The sequence below is a fragment of the Fulmarus glacialis genome, unplaced genomic scaffold (genome assembly GCF_000690835.1).
Source record: "Fulmarus glacialis isolate BGI_N327 unplaced genomic scaffold, ASM69083v1 scaffold15950, whole genome shotgun sequence".
Taxonomy (NCBI): Eukaryota; Metazoa; Chordata; class Aves; order Procellariiformes; family Procellariidae; genus Fulmarus; species Fulmarus glacialis.
This window is the reverse complement of record NW_009188514.1, coordinates 57,164-77,216: the sequence shown is the minus strand read 5'-3', so window position 1 is coordinate 77,216 and position 20,053 is coordinate 57,164. Positions and strand designations below refer to the sequence as shown.

Below are 20,053 nucleotides of genomic sequence, written 5' to 3'. Positions count from 1 at the left end.
CCCCCCCCCAAAATAAAAAGAAAGGAAATTCAGTTACTGGTAAGTAATACAGTTTTATTAAAGATGTCAAGCCATAAGTATTCCTGCTTATCCCCAATAACCTGTAATAACCATGCCATTTACTTACCTAGTGTACCAAATTGATAATTACTATAAAAGTATTTTACACTGAATATAAATGAACTAAACATTTCAGAATCTTTTCATAATTTTATTATATGAAAATTTCAAACACACTTGGCAGAATCTTGAAGGCAAAGAGTTTTTCGAGAGCAAGAGATGATACTAAATTTGCTAGACTTAAGTTGTAATATGTTTTTATCTCCCTGTAAAAATCTGCAATTTTTATGGCTCTGATTCCACACATATAAAAAATTCCAAGTGATTTCAGTTGCTCAGAATGAATTCCTTTAAAAAAAAAAAAAATGAATTCCCCGGTAGGTCTTGACCCAAAGCTAAATGAAGTAATAACAATTCTTTTGAATTCACTGGGCTTTGGATTCTTGTCTTTTGAGTCTGTAACATTTAAACATAGATAAAGTGCTTAGAAACAAAGGCAAAAAGATGCTTAGGAAAATTACTAAACATCATCTGGTGTGTTCATGTCTGCTTCATTCTATTCAACTGTGAAACAATGTTTTTCTTCTTTGCTATGTTATAGGTAAAATGTGTAAGAGAAAATATCATTATATATCGTATATATCCTTTAAAACAATCATGTTTCTGCCTAATCATCAAAGCATCTTTCTATTTGCAGACATCTAGGAGCAATAACTTTCTTACTTGTAAATACTATAAACTTTCATCCTATGCAAGAAATTATCAGAATGGCTTCTAAGGACTTTTCTTAAACCTTCCATTTTTTTGTCTTTATTAAACTTTCTTTTTTCTCAAGCTCCTCATAATCTACATTGTGACTTCCTGTGTTTATAAAACTTTTCATGTTTATTTCAGTGCCAGTTTATATTCATTCTAATTTTAATTTTCCAGTTTTGGTCTTTAAGGGAAAACAGTATATAGGAACATGCTTTCAGATAAATAATTATTTCACTGATGTAGTTTTGTTTGATTTCAGTCAGCTAGTCTCAGTGAGCTCAGAATCAAACCCAACATGTATTAGAAATCTGATAACCACAAAATTATCAGTAGCTGCGTAATCCACTATACCCTATGACCATATCAGGAGGGAATATTTCTGGGAATATGTCCCATGGCCAGGGGCAGGGGGAATTATGAGTCTGTATCTCAAGTGTGGACCAGATCCTAGTGTAGAAGAGTAGAGGAGACAGACATTTTAATGCTGCTTAGCCTAGAAGTTGCTTTGTGTGAAAAGTGCTTTTTTGGTTTAAAAAATAGTACTACAAACAGAAATGCTAACTCACTGTTGTACTTTCTTTTTATGTAGATACCCTGCAGTCACAGCTTATCAATATGGGTGTTATTCCTACATTAGTGAAATTGTTGGGTATTCATTGCCAAAATGCAGCTCTGACAGAGATGTGCCTTGTTGCATTTGGCAATTTAGCAGAACTTGGTAAGTCCACAATATTAATCTCAAATTTACATCCAGTTTTCATATAGTTAAATCTTAAGACTAACAAAAGCCTTGCACTGATACTTGTTCCATTCCTTTTGGTACATTCAACATTTAAAGCAAGCAATTTCTGCTTATTGTCTCTAAAATCTATAGTTGTCTTTTTTTTTTTCCCTTCAATAACTGAAATTCATTTGGGTACTTAGTACAAGCTTATGTTTTATGTTAACATTCTTCAATGCAACTAAGCACATTTTAAATCATCTAAACAGTATATCCTGAGCACTACTACTTACTGTGAATTATTTATTAATAATATAAATAATGTATCCTGGTGTAGCTCCACAAAGTTGTATTTGGATTAAATTTGGCTCATGGAAATCACTGAATGAAACTGAGACAGGCACAGTTCATAAATCTGCCTATACAATATTCTTTTAGGTGTAGAGTTTTAACATGTTCTAGACTAAATACTTGCATGTATAAGTCATGAATACTACTAAGCTGTAGATGATTTTTTTAGTTAGTTACAACTTCATTTAAATTGAAGTTTGTGGTCCTGCTTTGATCCAATGTCTTCGCAAGTGGATTAGTTTTCGTTGGAATTCCACTAAGTGTAAACCAATAGGTTGTTAGGACCCGGTGTTTTATTACCACTTGTGGTTTACATTGCTGTTTTTCTTTTGCTAACCTATTCAGTGAAATTTTAGTCTTACGAGGTTTTTTGCACTGGAGTATAATAATATAGCAGTTATGATATCATCCTGTATTTCTAAGAAGATTCAGCAGTTCAAAATATGAAAAATACATCTGTGTATTTGTACTCTTTGGTGGCCTGAAGTTATTCACAACTGTCCTAAGTTCATGGATTTCAAGGCTAGAGAGGATATTATGTTATCTAGTGTAGTCTGATCACACGCATAATACCTTTGCTTATAGCAGACAAGCCTACTTAACAAAACAATAGAGCCATCAAAACAGCACTAAAGAAATGAATAGATTAGAGATCTTCAAGATGGGGACTATGTGTTGTGTCTGCACAGCAGAAAGTATAATACAAGTCGTATACTGGAAATTCTAGTGCTAAAATGCAACTAAAACCGTAAGGATATCAAATATAATAAATGGTATCTTCACTGAGAACTACATTTCCTTTACCTCTTCGGAAAGATCCAGCTTTGTCCAGTTGAATAATAAGAACCATGGGAAAGAAGCTTAACAGCAGCTGCTTCCCTTCCTGTTCCCATATGCTGAAAAGATGCTCCTTCTTTACGACTGGCACAAAATTAATTTAGCTTGTAATACTTCAGTCTCCCTTAAGCAATAGCTTAGTCAATCACATTGTAACTGTAATATTTTATTTTTGCCTCTTAACTTCAGGGAATTTTATTGTCAGGTTGTCATTTTTCATCACTTAAGAGACAACCACATTCCACAGATCCCTTGAAAAGCATTATATGAAGCACGCACTCTGTGTCAAAGCAGGGCAAAAACCCAATAGAGAGAGTGATGGTTCTGCTTTTAAAAATACTGGAAAGGTAAAAAATCCACTTAGAATGTGCTACGCAGTCATGCATATTGAGAGAAAACAATAACGGGATGTGCACAAAAGGGTCTAGGTCTGCAGTTCATACTTTTCCCCAGTCCTTGGGGTCAATTCTGCATTAAAATAATCCCTAACCATCCCTTAGAGCAGTAGCAAAGGTGCTGGAAGGTTTTCTAACTACAGATGGCCCTCAGGAGGTGGCAACTGGAGAATGCAGAACACCAGCCCTACCACCTGCATCCCCTGTAATACAGCCAGTGAGGAGGAATAAGATACAGGCAGTGGAGTAAGAGATGCTTTTGTCGAATCTACATTTGAAGAACCGTTATCTACTGGCTAACCTCCTGTAGCAAGCTAGCCCATCTGTAAAGCTGCTTTATGCTATCTGTGCAGTATGAAACAGCCCTGCAACAGCCATACACAGATTTCAAAGGAAACGTCACCATTGTGAAACTATGTAAATATTAAAGCGTTCAGTGTGACTCTTCATCTCTCCCATAGAAAATGCAGTATATAATCTGTTGGTCTTCCTGTTAAGCTGAGGGGAATCAAAGAGTTAATATATGTTTTTGTAACATTACTGTTTCTATAGCTACCTTTACATTCTGTTGGGCAGAAACAGCCCCAACAGCCTTGATCATATATTTATATATTTTTAACAGCCTTAATCATAATTAATTCAGGTCAGTACACTTATCTTAAAGTGTTAGACATTTTTCTTTTCATTTAGTGACAAGCAGGAGTCTATTGTTCTTGTCTGTGAAGAGCATTATTAGTCATCTTACTGAATAAACCTGGTAATAAAGAGAAAAAAAATAATCCTACCTTTTGATGTGGTTTGTTTACTTGTTTACTTGAATTTTTCCTTTTCTTCACAGAGTCAAGTAAAGAGCAGTTTGCCTACACAAACATTGCTGAAGAGCTTGTGAAACTGTTCAAGAAGCAAATAGAGCATGATAAAAAAGAGATGATTTTTGAAGTTTTGGCTCCCCTGGCAGAAAATGGTGAGAATTTGATTTTTTTTCTTATACTATTTTTTATTCATTCCTTTATATGTATTTTGGTATATCGGTGTCTTTTTCAGGGACTAAATGTAGAGTAACTGGCTGCCTCGTTCAGAAGCCGCCATGGTTGATCCTTGTGATGACAGTTTCATATGAAGTGAATAGGTCTTAATTGTCTGAGCATACGACAGGAGCCAACAAATTGCTGGTGCTAATTCCACCTCTGATTCACTCTGTATATGATTATGTTATATTTTATTTCCCCGTACCTGCAGTGGGAATATCAAAAGCTGCTTTTCAGAGGGCTTTACAACATTTGTCTGCAAAACACTGGCTCAAGCGTCCGTTACATTACCAGGACATCAGTCATCATGTCATTTCCTGGGATCACAGAACCACTGGCAGTTCCATTTCCTATGGACACATTTTTGCAAGGGCCATGTTAATTGCAGAGCTAAGAGCTGGACTCTCTCCCCCTACTGTTCATTGAGAGATCACATAAATTTAATTTGGGTGTTTGGTGGTGTATATTATGGTAGCCCCAGGAGACTTGAGATTCATTCACTGCTCAAGCCAGAGCGGGAAGATGATGTGTGCCTGATAGCCCCTCGGGATGTTCCTCCCAAATGAGTTCTGGGTGGTTTGTATAATCTTCCATCTGCCCTTAAGGGAAATGAAGAAATGAGTTAACGGGTGGAGCTGGCCTGAAGTGGGAAGCAGTTCTGAGTATGGAAGACATCACAGTATTTGATGGCTCTATAACCATGTTTTAATCACCTCAGCATTAAAGCTTGTTTGAATGGAATAAATTATTAGATAGAACTGTAAACTCTAAAGATTTAGGTTTTATCCTACTCTGTTGTACACACATACTCTATGTCTGTTTTACATAGCATAAATCAAGATAAATTTTTACTTCAATTTACAAAGTTATTTTGTCTTTTATTTTAAGTGGTATGTAAAAACAGGATTCCTTTTTTCAGTTCTAAAAATGCACATTTTGCCAAAATATATTCTTTTATTACAAGTTGCTCTAAGATAGTTCTGTCCTTGGAGACTGACACAGAATTGGGTCCAACCTTTTGTGAGTTTGACACTGCAGTTCAAATGCTCAATTTTTCTTAGACTATGTTTTGTAGTCGCAATAAAATTTGGTAAGTTTACTGCTGCTGAACATAAGTCAGGTGCTTGCATGTTACGAGGTAGTCAGCTGAACTCTTCCACTCTGGATTCAAGGCATACTTAAATGAGTTCACTGTGCTAGTACTGTTTAAGTGCTTTTGATTATAGGTAATTAGCAATAGGTCAGCAGGCAAAAACATCTAAATGAAGTATTTGCAGGGTCTGGATTTTGGTGGTTAGGGTTTTTTGAGGGCTTGTTTTGTTGTTAGGGACACTGGTGTAGCAATTTATATTTCAAGTCACAACACACCTGCAACCTGGTATTCTGTAACTAAAGGAACTCTCTGTTTTTTAAAGTACCTCAGTGCAAAAGTACCTATTTAAAAAAATCCCAATGGGATATTTCGCATTCCCTAATAAAGTTCATTAGAAGGTCAGCTGCTCTTAGAGGAAAATGAATTTCACTCAGGCAAAAAGCTTAGTGACAACAGGAAACAGAGTCAGTCACATCCTTCATCAGAGGTAGAACACTTCTCCTCACCCAACTTGTAAACTATATGAAAAAAATATTTCCAAAGCTTTGGCCTTTAAAAATATTTTAACTTGGGTTAAACTCCTTATTGTTAAAACACCATTTCATACAGAAAGCTAAGAGAAATCCATTTGTTTGCACATTTCTGCAGAGGCTTGTGACTGTGCTTTCTAAAATCAGCATGCAAAAACTACCAGAATCACTTTCACAAAACAAAAAGACATAACACAGCATCTGGCACAGACCTGCCATTCCCGCGTAACAGAAAGGGAGTTTCGGCATGTAAAGGAGATTCCCAGCTCCAAGTTCACCCGGAAAAATCTGTTAGAGATTGTGTTGTAAATACAACAGTAAGAATATTGCTCCCAAGTCCTATTTCACCACCTGAAAAACAGTTTATCACCTTCTCTGTTGAGCCTTGTTGCCAATAACAACTAAGAAATGAGTTTGCCTCATCAGTTTCCAGTTTTTCTTCAATCACAGCAAATTTCTCTCCCAACCCAGCCTTTTGGATTTGGCCTTACTGTACTCCTCCTGCAGCCCTTTCAACGAATGGCAGAAATCTTGGCTCAGCTAAAAGAAATGGGTGATTACTCTCAGTGAAGACAGTAGCTCTTCTGTACATGAAATAGAAGAAGAAATGCTAAGTTTGTTCTGCAACACAGTCGAAAGTCTTTGGAAAGCCCAAACACAGCACAGTCCTTGTGAGTCTGCTGCGCGATGACTGAGATGCCAGAAGTTTGCTGTAGAGAAATATCCTCATTTTTGATAAGTGAAGAGTAGCTCCGTACAGCTTCAGCATATAGTTGTGCTCTAAAGGCAATGCAGAGCCGGGGGAGCGCCTGGTAGATGAATAATAACAGAAGTTGGCCCTGAGAATTTAAAATTTTAAAATTGCAGTTTTATCTACACAAGCTGTCGGTGAAACCATTGACATCACCACTTCTTTCACAGTCTGACCTGTGTGTATGTACAATAGATGTATTTAAAATCATGATTCTGACTCCTATTATCCATGCTATTCTTCAGATGTCATTAAACTGCAGCTGGTTGAAGCAGGCTTGGTGGAGTGCTTACTTGAGATCGTCCAGAAGACTGTGGACAGTGACAAAGAGGATGATGTTGCAGAGCTTAAAACAGCTTCTGATCTTATGGTTTTATTATTGCTTGGAGGTAAGTACAGTGTGTCACTACTTTCTGCAAAGCAACAGCAGATACCTGTAATGCCGTTTGGCTGCTGAATTTTACTATTTATTAATTTTCTAAATAACCTAGAGGACCTGCTACCTGCAAGTTAACATTTAATGGGTCAGATTTTGTCTCTCATCCCATTGCAGTTCTGGATTAATTGTAGTGAAGCCAGCAGAGCTCCACAGATATAAAGAGAAGAATTTTCCCTAACAAACACTTCTTTGACTTGCTGACTGTCTATGCTTTTTACCCCAGATGAATCCATGCAAAAGTTATTTGAAGGAGGAAAAGGCAGTGTGTTCCAAAGAGTACTTTCATGGATTCCTTCCAATAGCCATCAGCTACAGCTTGCAGGAGCATTGGCTATTGCGAATTTTGCCAGAAATGGTAAGAATATGCCATAATAGCTTATGTTAATTTATCTGTGCCCTTCTATCATGCTCTGTCTGTACAGCTACAAACAAAAACTGTGTGTCGTCGTAAAGCTGGTATTGAGCTATACAGCAACATCAGTAGTTTTATACTTTACAATCCTGAAAAGCATTAAGCCTACTTTAAAAATAGTTTCACATTTGTAGAGAGGTATAGGGGATTTCTGCCTTTTTCAGTGTTTCTTATATCACTTTTCTAATTTTATCACGAGCACTGCAACTCCCATTGATGACGGTGGTCCAATTCTCAACAATAAAATCTAGAAAGGAGCAAGGAAATAATTCTTCTATTCTTAAAAAGCTCTTGTAAAAATCTTAGTAATAATCTTCCATTCACAAGTGACTTGTCTCATCTTGCACAGACGGAAACTGCATCCATATGGTGGATAATGGCATAGTTCAAAAGCTGATGGATCTGCTAGACAGACATGTGGAGGATGGAAATGTAACTGTGCAGCACGCTGCACTGAGTGCTCTCAGAAATCTGGCTATTCCTGGTAAGCCTCACTTTGCATTGCTAATTACCCAAAGGTGAAATTCTGTTCTCCCACTGCACCCCCGCAGGGGATGAGGGTGGGAGAACTGACTGACAGTCCTAGAGGCAGGTCAGACTGCTGCTTTTCATTCAGGCCCATCATCGCGTTTATGTCTTTTGCACAGTGCTTGTGACCAGCAGTTTTAAATACATCACAGGCCTATTGACTATCCTTTGCCGCTTTGATCCCACAGTATCATTCCCCCACCAAGGAAAGGGCAGCTTTGTAATAGGCAGGGAGCTGAGGAGGCCTCGGATGTGATTTCTCAATCCTTTCTGTCCACAGCACTGCTTGTTTGTTTGTTTGTTTTTTTGTTTCATCTGGGATTTCTCTCACAGCTGAGCGTCCCCACCAGAGAGCAGTGCCCACTTTGTTGAAACACTGCATCTTACTGTAACCTCCCCAAGCTTTGACAATTCACAAATTAGAGCTGGAGGTAGAGTGTTAGAATAGCCAGCCTATTGCAATTAGTTACTGCTTGTAGGCAATGAACTGAATGCTAATTTTGTCATTTTTAATAACTTAATTTGCATGAGTTTTGATTACCCAAGCATAAAAGGCAGAGCACATGCACATAAAAACAAAGCAAATCTGTAATACTTGTGTATGCTTTCTTGTACCAAGCCAAAAATAAGTCTTTCATCCATTTAACCTTATTTTACTATTTTCAGTATTGACAAACAATAACTTTCTAAAAATGATCATGCATACATCACTAAACGCATGCAGCTTTAATGGTACGCTATTTGCTTACCTTTCTTAGGTGAGTAATTCTATTAATTTCCATCAGTCAGCAAGCTTCCCTGTAGCCTATGCTCAAGGATGTCTGCCAGAGACCTACATAAGATTTAATGTATATTGTTATAGAAAAATAAACAAGTAATAACTGGCCTCAGTAATGAACTGCTTGTTAAACACTACTTTGAATATAAGTACTTCTTTCTAAGTACAATATTGGACCAAGTTTGCACCTTACATATATTTCAGAGAGCTCCATAAAGTGGAGAAGTTAGACTAGCGGAGGGGATAAAAGAGTTTGGAGGGGACAATACAAGGACTACAGGCTCCAGACATGTCAGGCCACAGTGTTGTTTGTATAAAGTATTGGAACCGGGTAAGAGGTTATTCTGCTAATTAGATGCTTTAGTTCCTTTGCCTATGTGAAATAGAAGAGTGTTGTTGGGAATCAGAGAAGTTTCCTTATATTTTGGGGTGCAAGTTCTAGCCTTGGCTTCTGCTTCATGCATTTTGTGGAAGACACCTTTCCTAGACCAAGGGGGAAAAGTCTAGCCTTCAGCTTATGTTCAGGCTGAACACAGGAAATTAGATGGGCACACTAGGAAAAAGCGCTTAATTTCACACCTGTTTCTTAGCAACCATGACATTTTTCCACAATGCAGCACACTCGTGTTCCTGAAGTCTGTGTTCACAAGCTATTTTTCAAACTAAAAATTTCCGTCAAGACCATCTTAGAAATGAACTGCATCTTCCAGAAATGTTCTTGAGATCATTCCTGTTCTTTATTCATGCAGTTGTAAATAAGGCCAAGATGCTATCAGCTGGTGTTGCAGAAGCTGTATTGAAATTTCTCAGATCGGAGATGCCCCCTGTTCAATTCAAGCTGCTGGGAACGTTAAGAATGTTAATAGATGCACAAGGTAAAAATAAACTGTTCTCTATGTTAAGTGATTCTCTTTGGTTCAGTCAGTGATATGCTGCCAAGATTCTTACAAGAGAGAAGCAGAGGGTTTTTTAAAATTTTATTCCTGAAGTCTTGGAATAAATCTAGTACATATGCAAAGGGAGAGGAATGTGGGTTGATTTTTTTTTCAGAACTCCTAAACTGACTACCAGGGACCCTCAGAATAGGTGTCGAATGCTTATTTACTTTTGTAGTTCAGAACTCTCCTACACTGTCACATTACGAGTATGTATTGAGGCGTGAGTGTTTTAAGCTACCACTTCTGTTTTGCTGTTCACTTACTGCATTTCCTGGCTGTACCTAGCTCTTTGGAACACACTAATGCACTTGTTAATAAACTGCAATGTCAAAATGAACAAGCACCTTTTAGTTTAACAGCTTGTTCCAGGATGAGGATTTGTCAAATCAGAAGTCTGCTAAAACCCAAAAGTAGCTAGATTTTTGAACTAGTCCTGCAGATTTTTTCAAAAGATCCATTCTAGTTCTAGCAAAGCTATTAGATATGAAATAGAAATTAATTGAAGAAGTTTATGTGACTTACTAGTCTATAAAACCTAATCTAACTGACCACAGCACTCCCCTTCTGGCAGCAGTCCCTTCTGGTTTTAAATTTTTGAGCTAGCTCACCTGAGTGTGACATCACTGTATTTTCCCTACCGTTAATCAATACACAAGCCTCATTAACTGGGGTGAGAAGTTTTTTTCAAAAACTGTATTATTAATGTTTTTCTGTATTTTGTTTCCATTTTGACTGGCTTTACTTGCTTCCATGCAATCTAGATTTTTCCCACCGTTAGTGCAAGCTAGTGAAGTTCTACTTAACAAACTCCTTCTAGTTAGTAACTTTCAGCTTATCTTTCTAACACTTGCTTTAAAAAAGTGACAACTTTTTTGTTGTGTTGTTGGCTCCGACATCATGTAGCAGAAGCAGCTGAACAGCTGGGCAAAAATGTAAAACTGGTGGAACGATTGGTGGAGTGGTGTGAAGCCAAGGATCACGCAGGTGTGATGGGAGAGTCCAACAGACTACTTTCTGCACTTATACGACACAGCAAATCAAAAGTAAGTTAGTGGTGAAAAAGGTCAGCTTGTAAGTACTAAGAGTTACCTCTGCTTTTGGTATTGGTAGCCAAGGCCTCCCGTATGTAATCCTTCCAGAGAGCCAGGCTGGTTAATTCATGTGTTACGTCTCCTCTGCCTCAGGGCCTGCCAGTCAGACACAAGCGACAGGTTTAAATACTCACTGGAACTACATAGTTAAAAAAAATTTGAAACAAAGTGAAACCATTTCAGAGTGGCAGGCCAGTTGAAGGAACACTGTTAGAATTCACGTGGCTAAGTTCTTGACTCATTTTTGTTTGTATCGTATCCTGTAGAAGTTCAGCATGCCATATTTTCTATGTTTTAATGATGCTATATATGAAGAATCATTGCACTCGATTGTTATGATCTTGCTATATATATATAAAATTGAGATCCAGAAATACTCTGTCCCTGTACTCTTCATGTAGCATATTTCAGAGTTTTAAGATTCTAACAGATCATTAGAAATGATCATTTATTCCAAATTCTAACAGAAGCTTGCTTGTACATGGCAAAAGGCATGACATTAAGAGAAACTGTGGGACAGATGAGTTCTGTCCCTCCCATCACCTTCGCATCAACCAAATACCTTTACATAAGCAGTCCAAGTCCACAGTCCTTGCTTAGGAGAGTATTAGGCAAAACATAGCCTTAGAAGGGACAAAAGCATCTCCTCTGGAAACAAGCTATTTCAGGCTCAGACTTCATTTAGTGTGTTCACGAACACAGGCTGCATAACTGAGCTTAAATAGCAAGTGCGGTTTGGACAACTCAGACTTTAACAGTGACCTTTTTCGTTCATTCATGTCATTTGCAAAGTGAAAAACATATTGTGGACCTGATCTATACTGAGCCTCTCCAAAAACAAATCAACAGGACTTTACAGAGATTTAAATCTTTGCTGATTTCTAATATTACTGTCTCTTTCTAATGCCCATTCTCCATTTTATTTTCAGCCTCTAAAACTGATTAGGTTTCATTTTTTCTGAGTTCTCATTTTTTCTACCCTCCACACACAGTCCACAAGATGCATGCATAGATGGCATATGCCACCACAGATGCAAGTTCTTATCAATACTCTCTACAGGAAAACAGAATCAATCCTAAATACAGAGACATTTTTGATGGCATCAAATAGATATTAATACAGAAGTTAACAGAATTATCACAGATGAACTTTTGTGTGGTTTATGTACTCATAGAGGAAACTTGACTGGAAGAGGAAAACAGAGCTGAGAGGGTGGATTTTTTTAATGCTTTTACTGCCCTCTAGGTTTGAATATGAGTAGAACTGTATGGTTCTTTACAGCACGTTATATTTGAATGCGGTTTTTAATTTTAAAGGATTTGGGGTAATATTTACAGAGGTGAGAGTAGTTTAGAAAACTTATGTCTCATTCTAAAAAATTGAGTAGGTACTTATGAGTTAAGCCACACTAGCACCAAACCTGACTGCTGTCATCTCTTCTATCTATTTGATACTGCCTTTTAGAGGGCGATGTTCACCTACAAAATAAAAAAATTTTATGTCAAAGGTGCTGATTGATTCCCAAGGCTTATATAGCTGAAATTCCACACCAATTCAAATAGAAATGAGTTCCCAGATTATTGCATGAAGTCCCAAAACTGCTTTGGAGTTCCACCAGAAAAATCACAAATAATAAAACACATCATTGCAAGTAAGGAAAAATATAAAAATACTTAACATGCCTGCATACATTGTATCATTCAGAAAAAAAATAGGTTTTAAATGTGAAATTCTTGAGTCATTAGGCTATGACTTGTGCTACTAGCATCTTCAATATGGTTATCTAAAAATATTTCAGTTTTCAAGGATTATGATCACATTGTGTCTGTTTCCTTGCATAAAGAATGTCACTGCATAGCCTGGGCAAGCACTGGAACATAAATCATTCTAAACACATGTATCAGTTAATGAGTTTTGGCTTGTGCCTGGAGTTAGAAAGGGATGTGTGCTTTAAATGGAAATTCAACACATTGATTAAAAATTTACATCAGATTCTTATTTCAAGAAATAACTACTATTTCAAAACTTTGTGTACTCACAGAACAAATAAAAAATAGTAAAAACCAAACCACATTTCCTTGAACAGTTTCCCTTCGGCATGCCAAGTTACCTGATTTTCAGGCAAACGTTTTGCAAGTATTTTTGGGACATATAATGGTGCAAACTCACTTTTTAAATGATAATCAACAACTAATCAAAGACCTGCAGACACCAGAAGTCTTCACTGATCCTTTGTTACATATATAAGTTGGATCAAATTTTGGACTTGGAAACAGAATCCCAGCTGCGTATTTTTAAACTGCTTTACAGCCATTTTACCCAGTCAGCATTTTCATTTCAAGTACACCATTTCTATTACGTAGTAAAGTGTAATATTTGTGATCTCACCTCTCTGAACGTTTTGAAGAAACTCTGAAAATTCATGGAGAGAGATGAAGGATTTGATAACTTTATTAAAACTATATTCTTGTGTCTCCTTGTCCCAAATACATGGTTTGTTGGGTGCTTTTGATAAGCTGCTCTGAACATCACAACATAAAGAAGGGAAAACTCATCATCTTTGAACACCAGCTGAGTTCAAACATAACAGAGTGGACTCATTGTTAGGCCATTGATGGCACACCATGAGAACTTGGGGTACACAGTATAACCTGGAAAAGAGTTAGTTACGTGTGTCTTAACTTAATCATGTGATTAACTGGCTTGGTTTAACAGGGTGTATCTTATAATTGCAGAGTAATAGCAGATAATTTAGCAGCCCACATGTATACACATTTACGTGGAAAGTGATTGTACATGCATAAAGCCAACAAGTATCCTTACCCAAAGATAATATAGCATCCGTGACAATTCCATTATTTAATACAGTTGTATGCAATGCAGAATTTTTTATTTCTATGTTATTTATTTTAGGATGTAATTAGGACCATTGTACAGAGTGGTGGCATCAAGCATTTAGTAACCATGGCAACAAGTGAACACGTAATAATGCAAAACGAAGCTCTCGTTGCACTGGCATTAATAGCAGCTTTAGAGTTAGGTGAGTATCCCAGCGGTTAACTCTGTTTTCTTTCCAGTCTGTGCCCAAGAGAAGTTGTAGAGGGAGAGTTGTGCGAGTTTCTTTTGCAACATAGAAAAGCCTCCTCCGCCCACCTGCCTTTCAGTAGCATGGAAATACGTGACAGTTCATGCAGACATAGGCAGGCAATAAGGTTATGCAGAAAACTGGAGTTTGCTGGTAATACAGTGTCTGCTCCATTGTTCTGGTAGGTGATCACATGATCTAGAAAGGCCTTCGAACATAACTTCCAGATTTTGGGTAAAACCTAAGGCTAACAGTTAAGAAAATCGCACTTTAGAGTGGAGACTATATGACCTGACTACATTCCTACACTGGAATGGTTAATCCCCTTTTGAGGGGTATTATCAAAGTAAAGCTTTCACTTATCTAATTAGCGAGAGCTAGAGAATACACACAGAGGTGGATGATGCCCGCAAAATGTCTTTAAGTTCCACAGAAACAGGTGCAAGAGTCACCATATGAAGGCAGAGATGATTATATGTCTTGACCTGCCTTTGTAGTACCTCAGCTTACCAAACAAAAAGGTAAATGCCCAACAGAGGTTGTGTTTATCCTATTTGCTTGGTTATTAACTAAGGTAACAAACTAAACAAGCAGCATTACATATTTTTGCTCTTGATTTCATCTCTTGGCATTGTGTACTAGAGGAATGCTATGTTCAGCTTCCAAATCGCTGCCAATGCATCAGGAAATTGTTTTAATTAGAAGGAAAAATGTTCCTATTCACATGAATTGTCTAACCCTTCTTTGTCTTGTCTTCAGACATTTAAAGGTTTCGAGCCTGAATTCAGTATATAATGTTTCTTAGAAAACTACAGAGGAAATAACTCACACACTGATCTTGAAAAGTTTTTCACAGCCTTTACAATGGACCCTGAGTTCCCTCTATCACGGAATCAAGAATTACACCATCTGTATTTACTCAGACAAAATTTCCAAACGCAAATTCAGGCAATGGAAGTCTTGAAAGCTGAAATATTGTGGGTGTTGGCCTAAATCTCTAGAAACCCTGGTGGCTTTTCTATCAGCTCACTGCACATTTAAGATTGGATTTTATCATTAAACTCTGATTGTCCTTTCAAGCAGTTAGGCTATTTTACATTTTAATAGCAAGAGCTGTGTTTCCTATCATCATACCATCATTATACCAGTGAGTTATGTACCACAGCACCGCTTTCACTACGGTGAGAGATCCATGTTTCAATAAACGGCTAACACACAGAAGCATCAAAGCAAGCGGCACTTCCAGATTTACAAATTTTCACTTGTATTTCAGTCACTGCTGAAAAGGATCTTGAAAATGCTCAGCTTGTTCAGATTCTACACAGACTGCTCTCAGACGACAGGAGTGCTCCAGAAATAAAATACAACTCCATGGTGCTGATCTGTGCCCTTATAGGATCTGGTGAGTATCCAGGAGGGGCTGCTTTCCTAAGAGATTCATGTATTTAAACTTGCCTGACATAGAACGTGTGCAAACACACTCTGAAACTGGTTCTCTGTTCACAATGAATGTACACAGAAGGGTCCAATCTACTATGACACTTTATTTATAGTATCAAGAAAGACGTTGTTAACTCAGTTTTGGACATGAACTGCAGAAATTGGACTCTGGCTTCTGCAGGATGCAGCTAGCTCAAACTCTGACTGCCAAGAGAGAAATGAAATGCATTTAAATTTAAAACTGTACAGTATCAGGCTCTCTTTGCAAATATGCAGATAACAAGAACTTTATTTTCACCTTTAGCTGCAAGTTCCCCGTAATTGATGTGCGGTGGCTTTTTTTTATTGGTCAACTTAGTCAAGTAAAATTCAGTGGAATTTTGCAAGGAGCCTCCTCACTTGTAGTTTTAAATTCCTACAAGAATGGTAGGAAACAAATGAAGATACAGTAGTATTTGCAAGGACACACGTGCACACAAATGAGTACTTAGTGCAGCACATAGGCTATAGCCCTCCTTTAGGAGGGATCCTCACACTTACCTCACCAGGAAGAGTCCTTCCCTCAGCAGCCCTTACATGCTCAGCCCACCAGGCACAACTGTTCGTGGTTGCTTTGAAAGAGGAGGAGGACATGCGCTAACACATGCCAGTGCTGGACACTGTAACATCTGATCTTTCTGAGCTAACCCTCTGCTAAAGGTCAGACTGTTTTGAGGATGGTGTGGCAGGCTACAGTTTGATACTGCAACTTCCCACCTATGTGTGGGCAAACCAAAAAAACAAACAAACAAAGAGCAAGGTATCATGGGGAAATTGGATTTCCAGCTGAGGTTTCTAGAAGTGGCTACATTTCTTTCATTCAGTGCTTTAAGAAGTATTTACTCTGTGGAAGGAGAGCAAATTTCATTCCATAAAGGTTTCCAAAATTTACAGACAACTAAGATGACAAAGAACTGGATTAAGTACAGAAAGGTGGAAACTCAGAGCCTGTCTGCACACGGACTTGCCAAGTGTGAAACATTTGAAGGTTCTCCAGAGATGAGTTTACAGCAATTCAATTGAATTGATTAAAAGTTATCATAGCTAAGTGTGTGCTGTCTCCGTAAACAAAGCTGCCTTTTTCCCTTGAACAGAGTTCACCATGCCTACTGTAAGCGTAACTCTGGTGACCTGTACATCCATGCGAATGAATGCTGTATTACTGCCTTCTTAAAGGAACAAATATTTGTTTTTAGAGCAGTATATACATCTCAATGTACAAAGATAGTGCTCAAAATTTGCTAACGAGCCTCAGCTCCCAGTAAGCATTCACTTTAATGTTAAGACATGTAATTGTTACTCACAGCCTTCTTGAGCCATTTTGTGCTTGGGATTATCCATCCATTTTAGTAACCTTTCTGCAGAGGTTCCCCCTCAGCCTCACTGCAATGTTGCATGTATTCCCACTGCTTCTAACTAAAATAATCATCCTCAGAAATTCTGCCCGATACTTGCATTTTCCCTTCCCTGAATTTTGTCACCTGCAAGATTGACAGAGTTATTTAAAGTCAAATACCTGTCTCTCTATTCCACCAGACTAAGGAGCAGTCTTGTCTTCGGGGTTTTTTTAGGGTTTTCCAACTGGCAGAGTTCAGTCTGCCACCACACTATAAGCTTTGCCCAGACATGAGGCATCTCGGCCTGCTCCCAGGGGACAGCACATTATTGCAATATGCAGCTGTAAAGTTGAGGTCCAGCACTTGGCTGACCCAGTGTTCAGACCTGCTTCCTGATGAACAGACCTGTGTAAAATTAGTGAGTACACAAGAGTTAGAACTGAGCAACCCTGGTATTAACTTTTAACTTTTTTTTTTTTTTTAAAAACTATTTTAACCAAGGAGGGGGGAGATCAAAGAGCCAAGCCTGCTCTTTACACATGAAAATACTAAAATACATCTCTCTCAGCTCTGTTGCCGCTAACATACTTTCGCCACTGCCTCCACACAGTGAGCATTTATATTTACATTTCCATATTCTACTGTAAACAGACCTGTGTAGCCATGTTACAGTAATTGACCCCAGTATAGCTCCATAAAGACTAGAAGTGGTTGCACTGGTTTAATTATTGGCGAGTTTAATTCTCCATTAAACTTGATACTGCCAACAGCTGTGTGTTAAGCAGTAATAGATATATATTTATATGTGATTTTTGCCATCTGGAAGTTGCTCTTGCAACTGAGTGAATGGATGGGAAGAGGGAAAAATGAGGACAATGGAAAATGGAAGCATGTAAAAAAGAATCAGCAAAAGCAGAGCATTCATAGCTAGCACAGTCACTTCTGTGTGCGAGGGTCTCCAGGCTCTCAGAAATCTGGATGTTAAGCAGAAGTACTCAGCCACTGTAAAGCACAGTAAATTCCTAAAATTCAGTTCAGTAACACCTGCTTAAACATGATGATCTCTCAGAAGGAGACAGAGAGCAGGAAGCGCTTACACAGCAAAACCACCCCAACAGCTTCACTGATACCGCTCTGTATATACAGGTTCCCAGGTGCACAGCAGGGTGAGTTCCCAGCTCTTACATGGTAGGGGTTAAACTGCAAGAAAACTGAAAACATGAACAAGAAAGTAGGTAGGAAGGGAAGAAAATGTCAAAGTTTGCTATTAAAAAAAAAAAGTAAATGTGCATAGCATACAGCATAGCTAATCTGAAACAGATGGCTGGGATTTCTCCTGGGAAGCTCAGGGATTAGGCCCCCAGCAGCACTTGGGAAGCAAAAAAAATGTATGTAGGCGTTTATTGCTGAGTAGCAGTTCACCAGAGTGGCCTGAACAGGACATGAAACAAAACCAACTGCTTTGGATCTCAGCTGTGAGATGTCTAGAATACAGGGCTTTGAGAAAACTCATCAAATTTTACAAAAAAATTGATCAATTTTATGGGTTGTTCCCAACCTTTCCTTATTAATACAAGGTACAGTGCAATCCAGGATCAGAATTGATCAATTTTATGCGTTGTTCCCAACCTTTCCTTATTAATACAAGGTACAGTGCAATCCAGGATCAGAATTGTGAAACAGTCTCACAGTTTCGAGTAAAACATAAGTGCTGTATATATATGCACCGCATTGAGCGGTGCACCACATGTTGTATATATACTCACTTTAGAGCTGAATTGCAAATGGACAGCTAACAGTGACCAAGTGGTGACACATCCATTAGAGAAACATCGCACCCACTTCACACACAAACAACCAGAACGATTGGATACAGACAAACGATGTCGTGAACCTTTCAAGGCAAGCTCACTTGGTCAGGCTAGTTTAAGGAATAAAGCAGAAAAATATTTTCACTAAAATTACTTCCTAAGCACTTGTTTTGGAAGGCAATCCAGGTGGATTTTCTTCACTGCTATGCAGCAGCTTCATCCTTCATCTCTACCTGAAATCTGTGGAGTCTGTGCATGCCCCAGGCCTTGGAGAGTTTTCTGTCCATCCTCAAAAGCAATTCAAAAAAGTAAATAAAAAGATTATGTGTACACACACATTTGTGTTTCAGCAGAGGAGATTCTCGCACTCACCAAGCTTTTCTGTTCTTTTGCCGTCTCATACAAAGCACTGTTTCTTTTACTGTTTCTTTTTCCAGAACCTCTTCAAAAGGAAGTGCACAGCATGGCATTTCTAGAAGTCGTATCAAAACTCCGCAGCCATGAGAACAAAACTGTTGCCCAGCAGGCCTCGCTAACAGAGCAGAGACTTGCTGTAGAAAGCTGAGGAAGGTCTTGATTCCAGTGCATCCCATCACAGATTTCACTTTTGTCCTTCGTCCTGCTGCCGCTCCTGCTATGTTTTCCACTGTATCACTCGTGCATGCGTGTAATGTTCCCACACAAATTGATGAACTGCTGTAGGTACCCGTCCAAAAAGGTTTCTACAAATTCATAGGTGGTGTTAACATGAACCTGTCTCCACCCGTAACTGTTCTACTTGTATTCTTGTTGCTTGGGCCACATAGTAGAATGTGCATGTTGTAGTCCTATGATGATGTAGAAGTGGTACTACACGATGACTCTTTCCTCACGCCCCCTAACTGCATAACAATGTACTACTAAATTAGGGACAATACGAGATGCAGCCAGTCCAGGCTAGTGTGCTGACTATAGGATTCAGAAGTAAATCTAGCTCCATTTTTGGTGCTTTGAAGATTCAGGTTTGAATGCAATGTACTGCTGCTCATTCACTGGTCTTGCCTATTAATGTCAAACTCGTGGTACCTAGAGGTAACAAATAAAAATTTCAGTGCTCTCACTTTATCCTGTAGTTTGACCTTTTCTGTATTCACCCACGGAAGCCGCGACTGCACCACCATGCGCTGGTGAGGAGCCCTTTTCGTTCCCAGCTCTGGCGCCGACGCAATCACTGCCTTTCAGTTGAGCGAATACAAAGGAAACAATTCCAACCACTTTCACTGCGTACGCTCACACAGAGGCACTCTGTAGCTTAACAATCGCGCGTTGTAACAGGAATACACCATACAATCCTTATCCCATAAAGCCATGTGGGTGTGAGTGCTCTCAGGCTTGCTTGGGGATTGGGTTTTTGTTGGTTGGGGTTTTTTTGTAGATGGATTTTTAAAGGCATATCTTGCAGCAACTTTTCAACAGAACCCCATCAAGTGAGAAAGGCAGCATGCAAGAGTTTTCCTCTTTCTCCTTTCCTAGGTAAAGGAGTTGGGAAATTGCCAGTTTAAGCATCTTATCTTGCAGCTGCTCTTTTGTAGGTTTGTAACATTCCAGCAAACAAACCAGCAGACAACTCTTTGGCAAAACAGGGAGCAGTTG

The 20,053-nt window shown here is 38.5% G+C and overlaps 1 protein-coding gene across 1 annotated transcript in view; it reads left to right on the top strand.

Annotated features, from left to right (window-relative positions):
- RAP1GDS1 (RAP1, GTP-GDP dissociation stimulator 1) overlaps positions 1-19,525 on the top strand; it is a 27,065-nt gene extending 7,540 nt beyond the window's left edge. Inside the window, exons 2-11 of the mRNA XM_009578994.1 lie at positions 1,406-1,534; positions 3,959-4,084; positions 6,768-6,911; positions 7,185-7,316; positions 7,723-7,857; positions 9,429-9,554; positions 10,521-10,660; positions 13,623-13,749; positions 15,068-15,196; positions 18,859-19,525. Of these exons, the coding sequence (XP_009577289.1) occupies positions 1,406-1,534; positions 3,959-4,084; positions 6,768-6,911; positions 7,185-7,316; positions 7,723-7,857; positions 9,429-9,554; positions 10,521-10,660; positions 13,623-13,749; positions 15,068-15,196; positions 18,859-18,986 (1,316 nt within the window). The 3' untranslated portion in view covers positions 18,987-19,525. The remainder of the gene's footprint in view (positions 1-1,405; positions 1,535-3,958; positions 4,085-6,767; positions 6,912-7,184; positions 7,317-7,722; positions 7,858-9,428; positions 9,555-10,520; positions 10,661-13,622; positions 13,750-15,067; positions 15,197-18,858) is intronic.
- Positions 19,526-20,053: the final 528 nt, after the last annotated feature.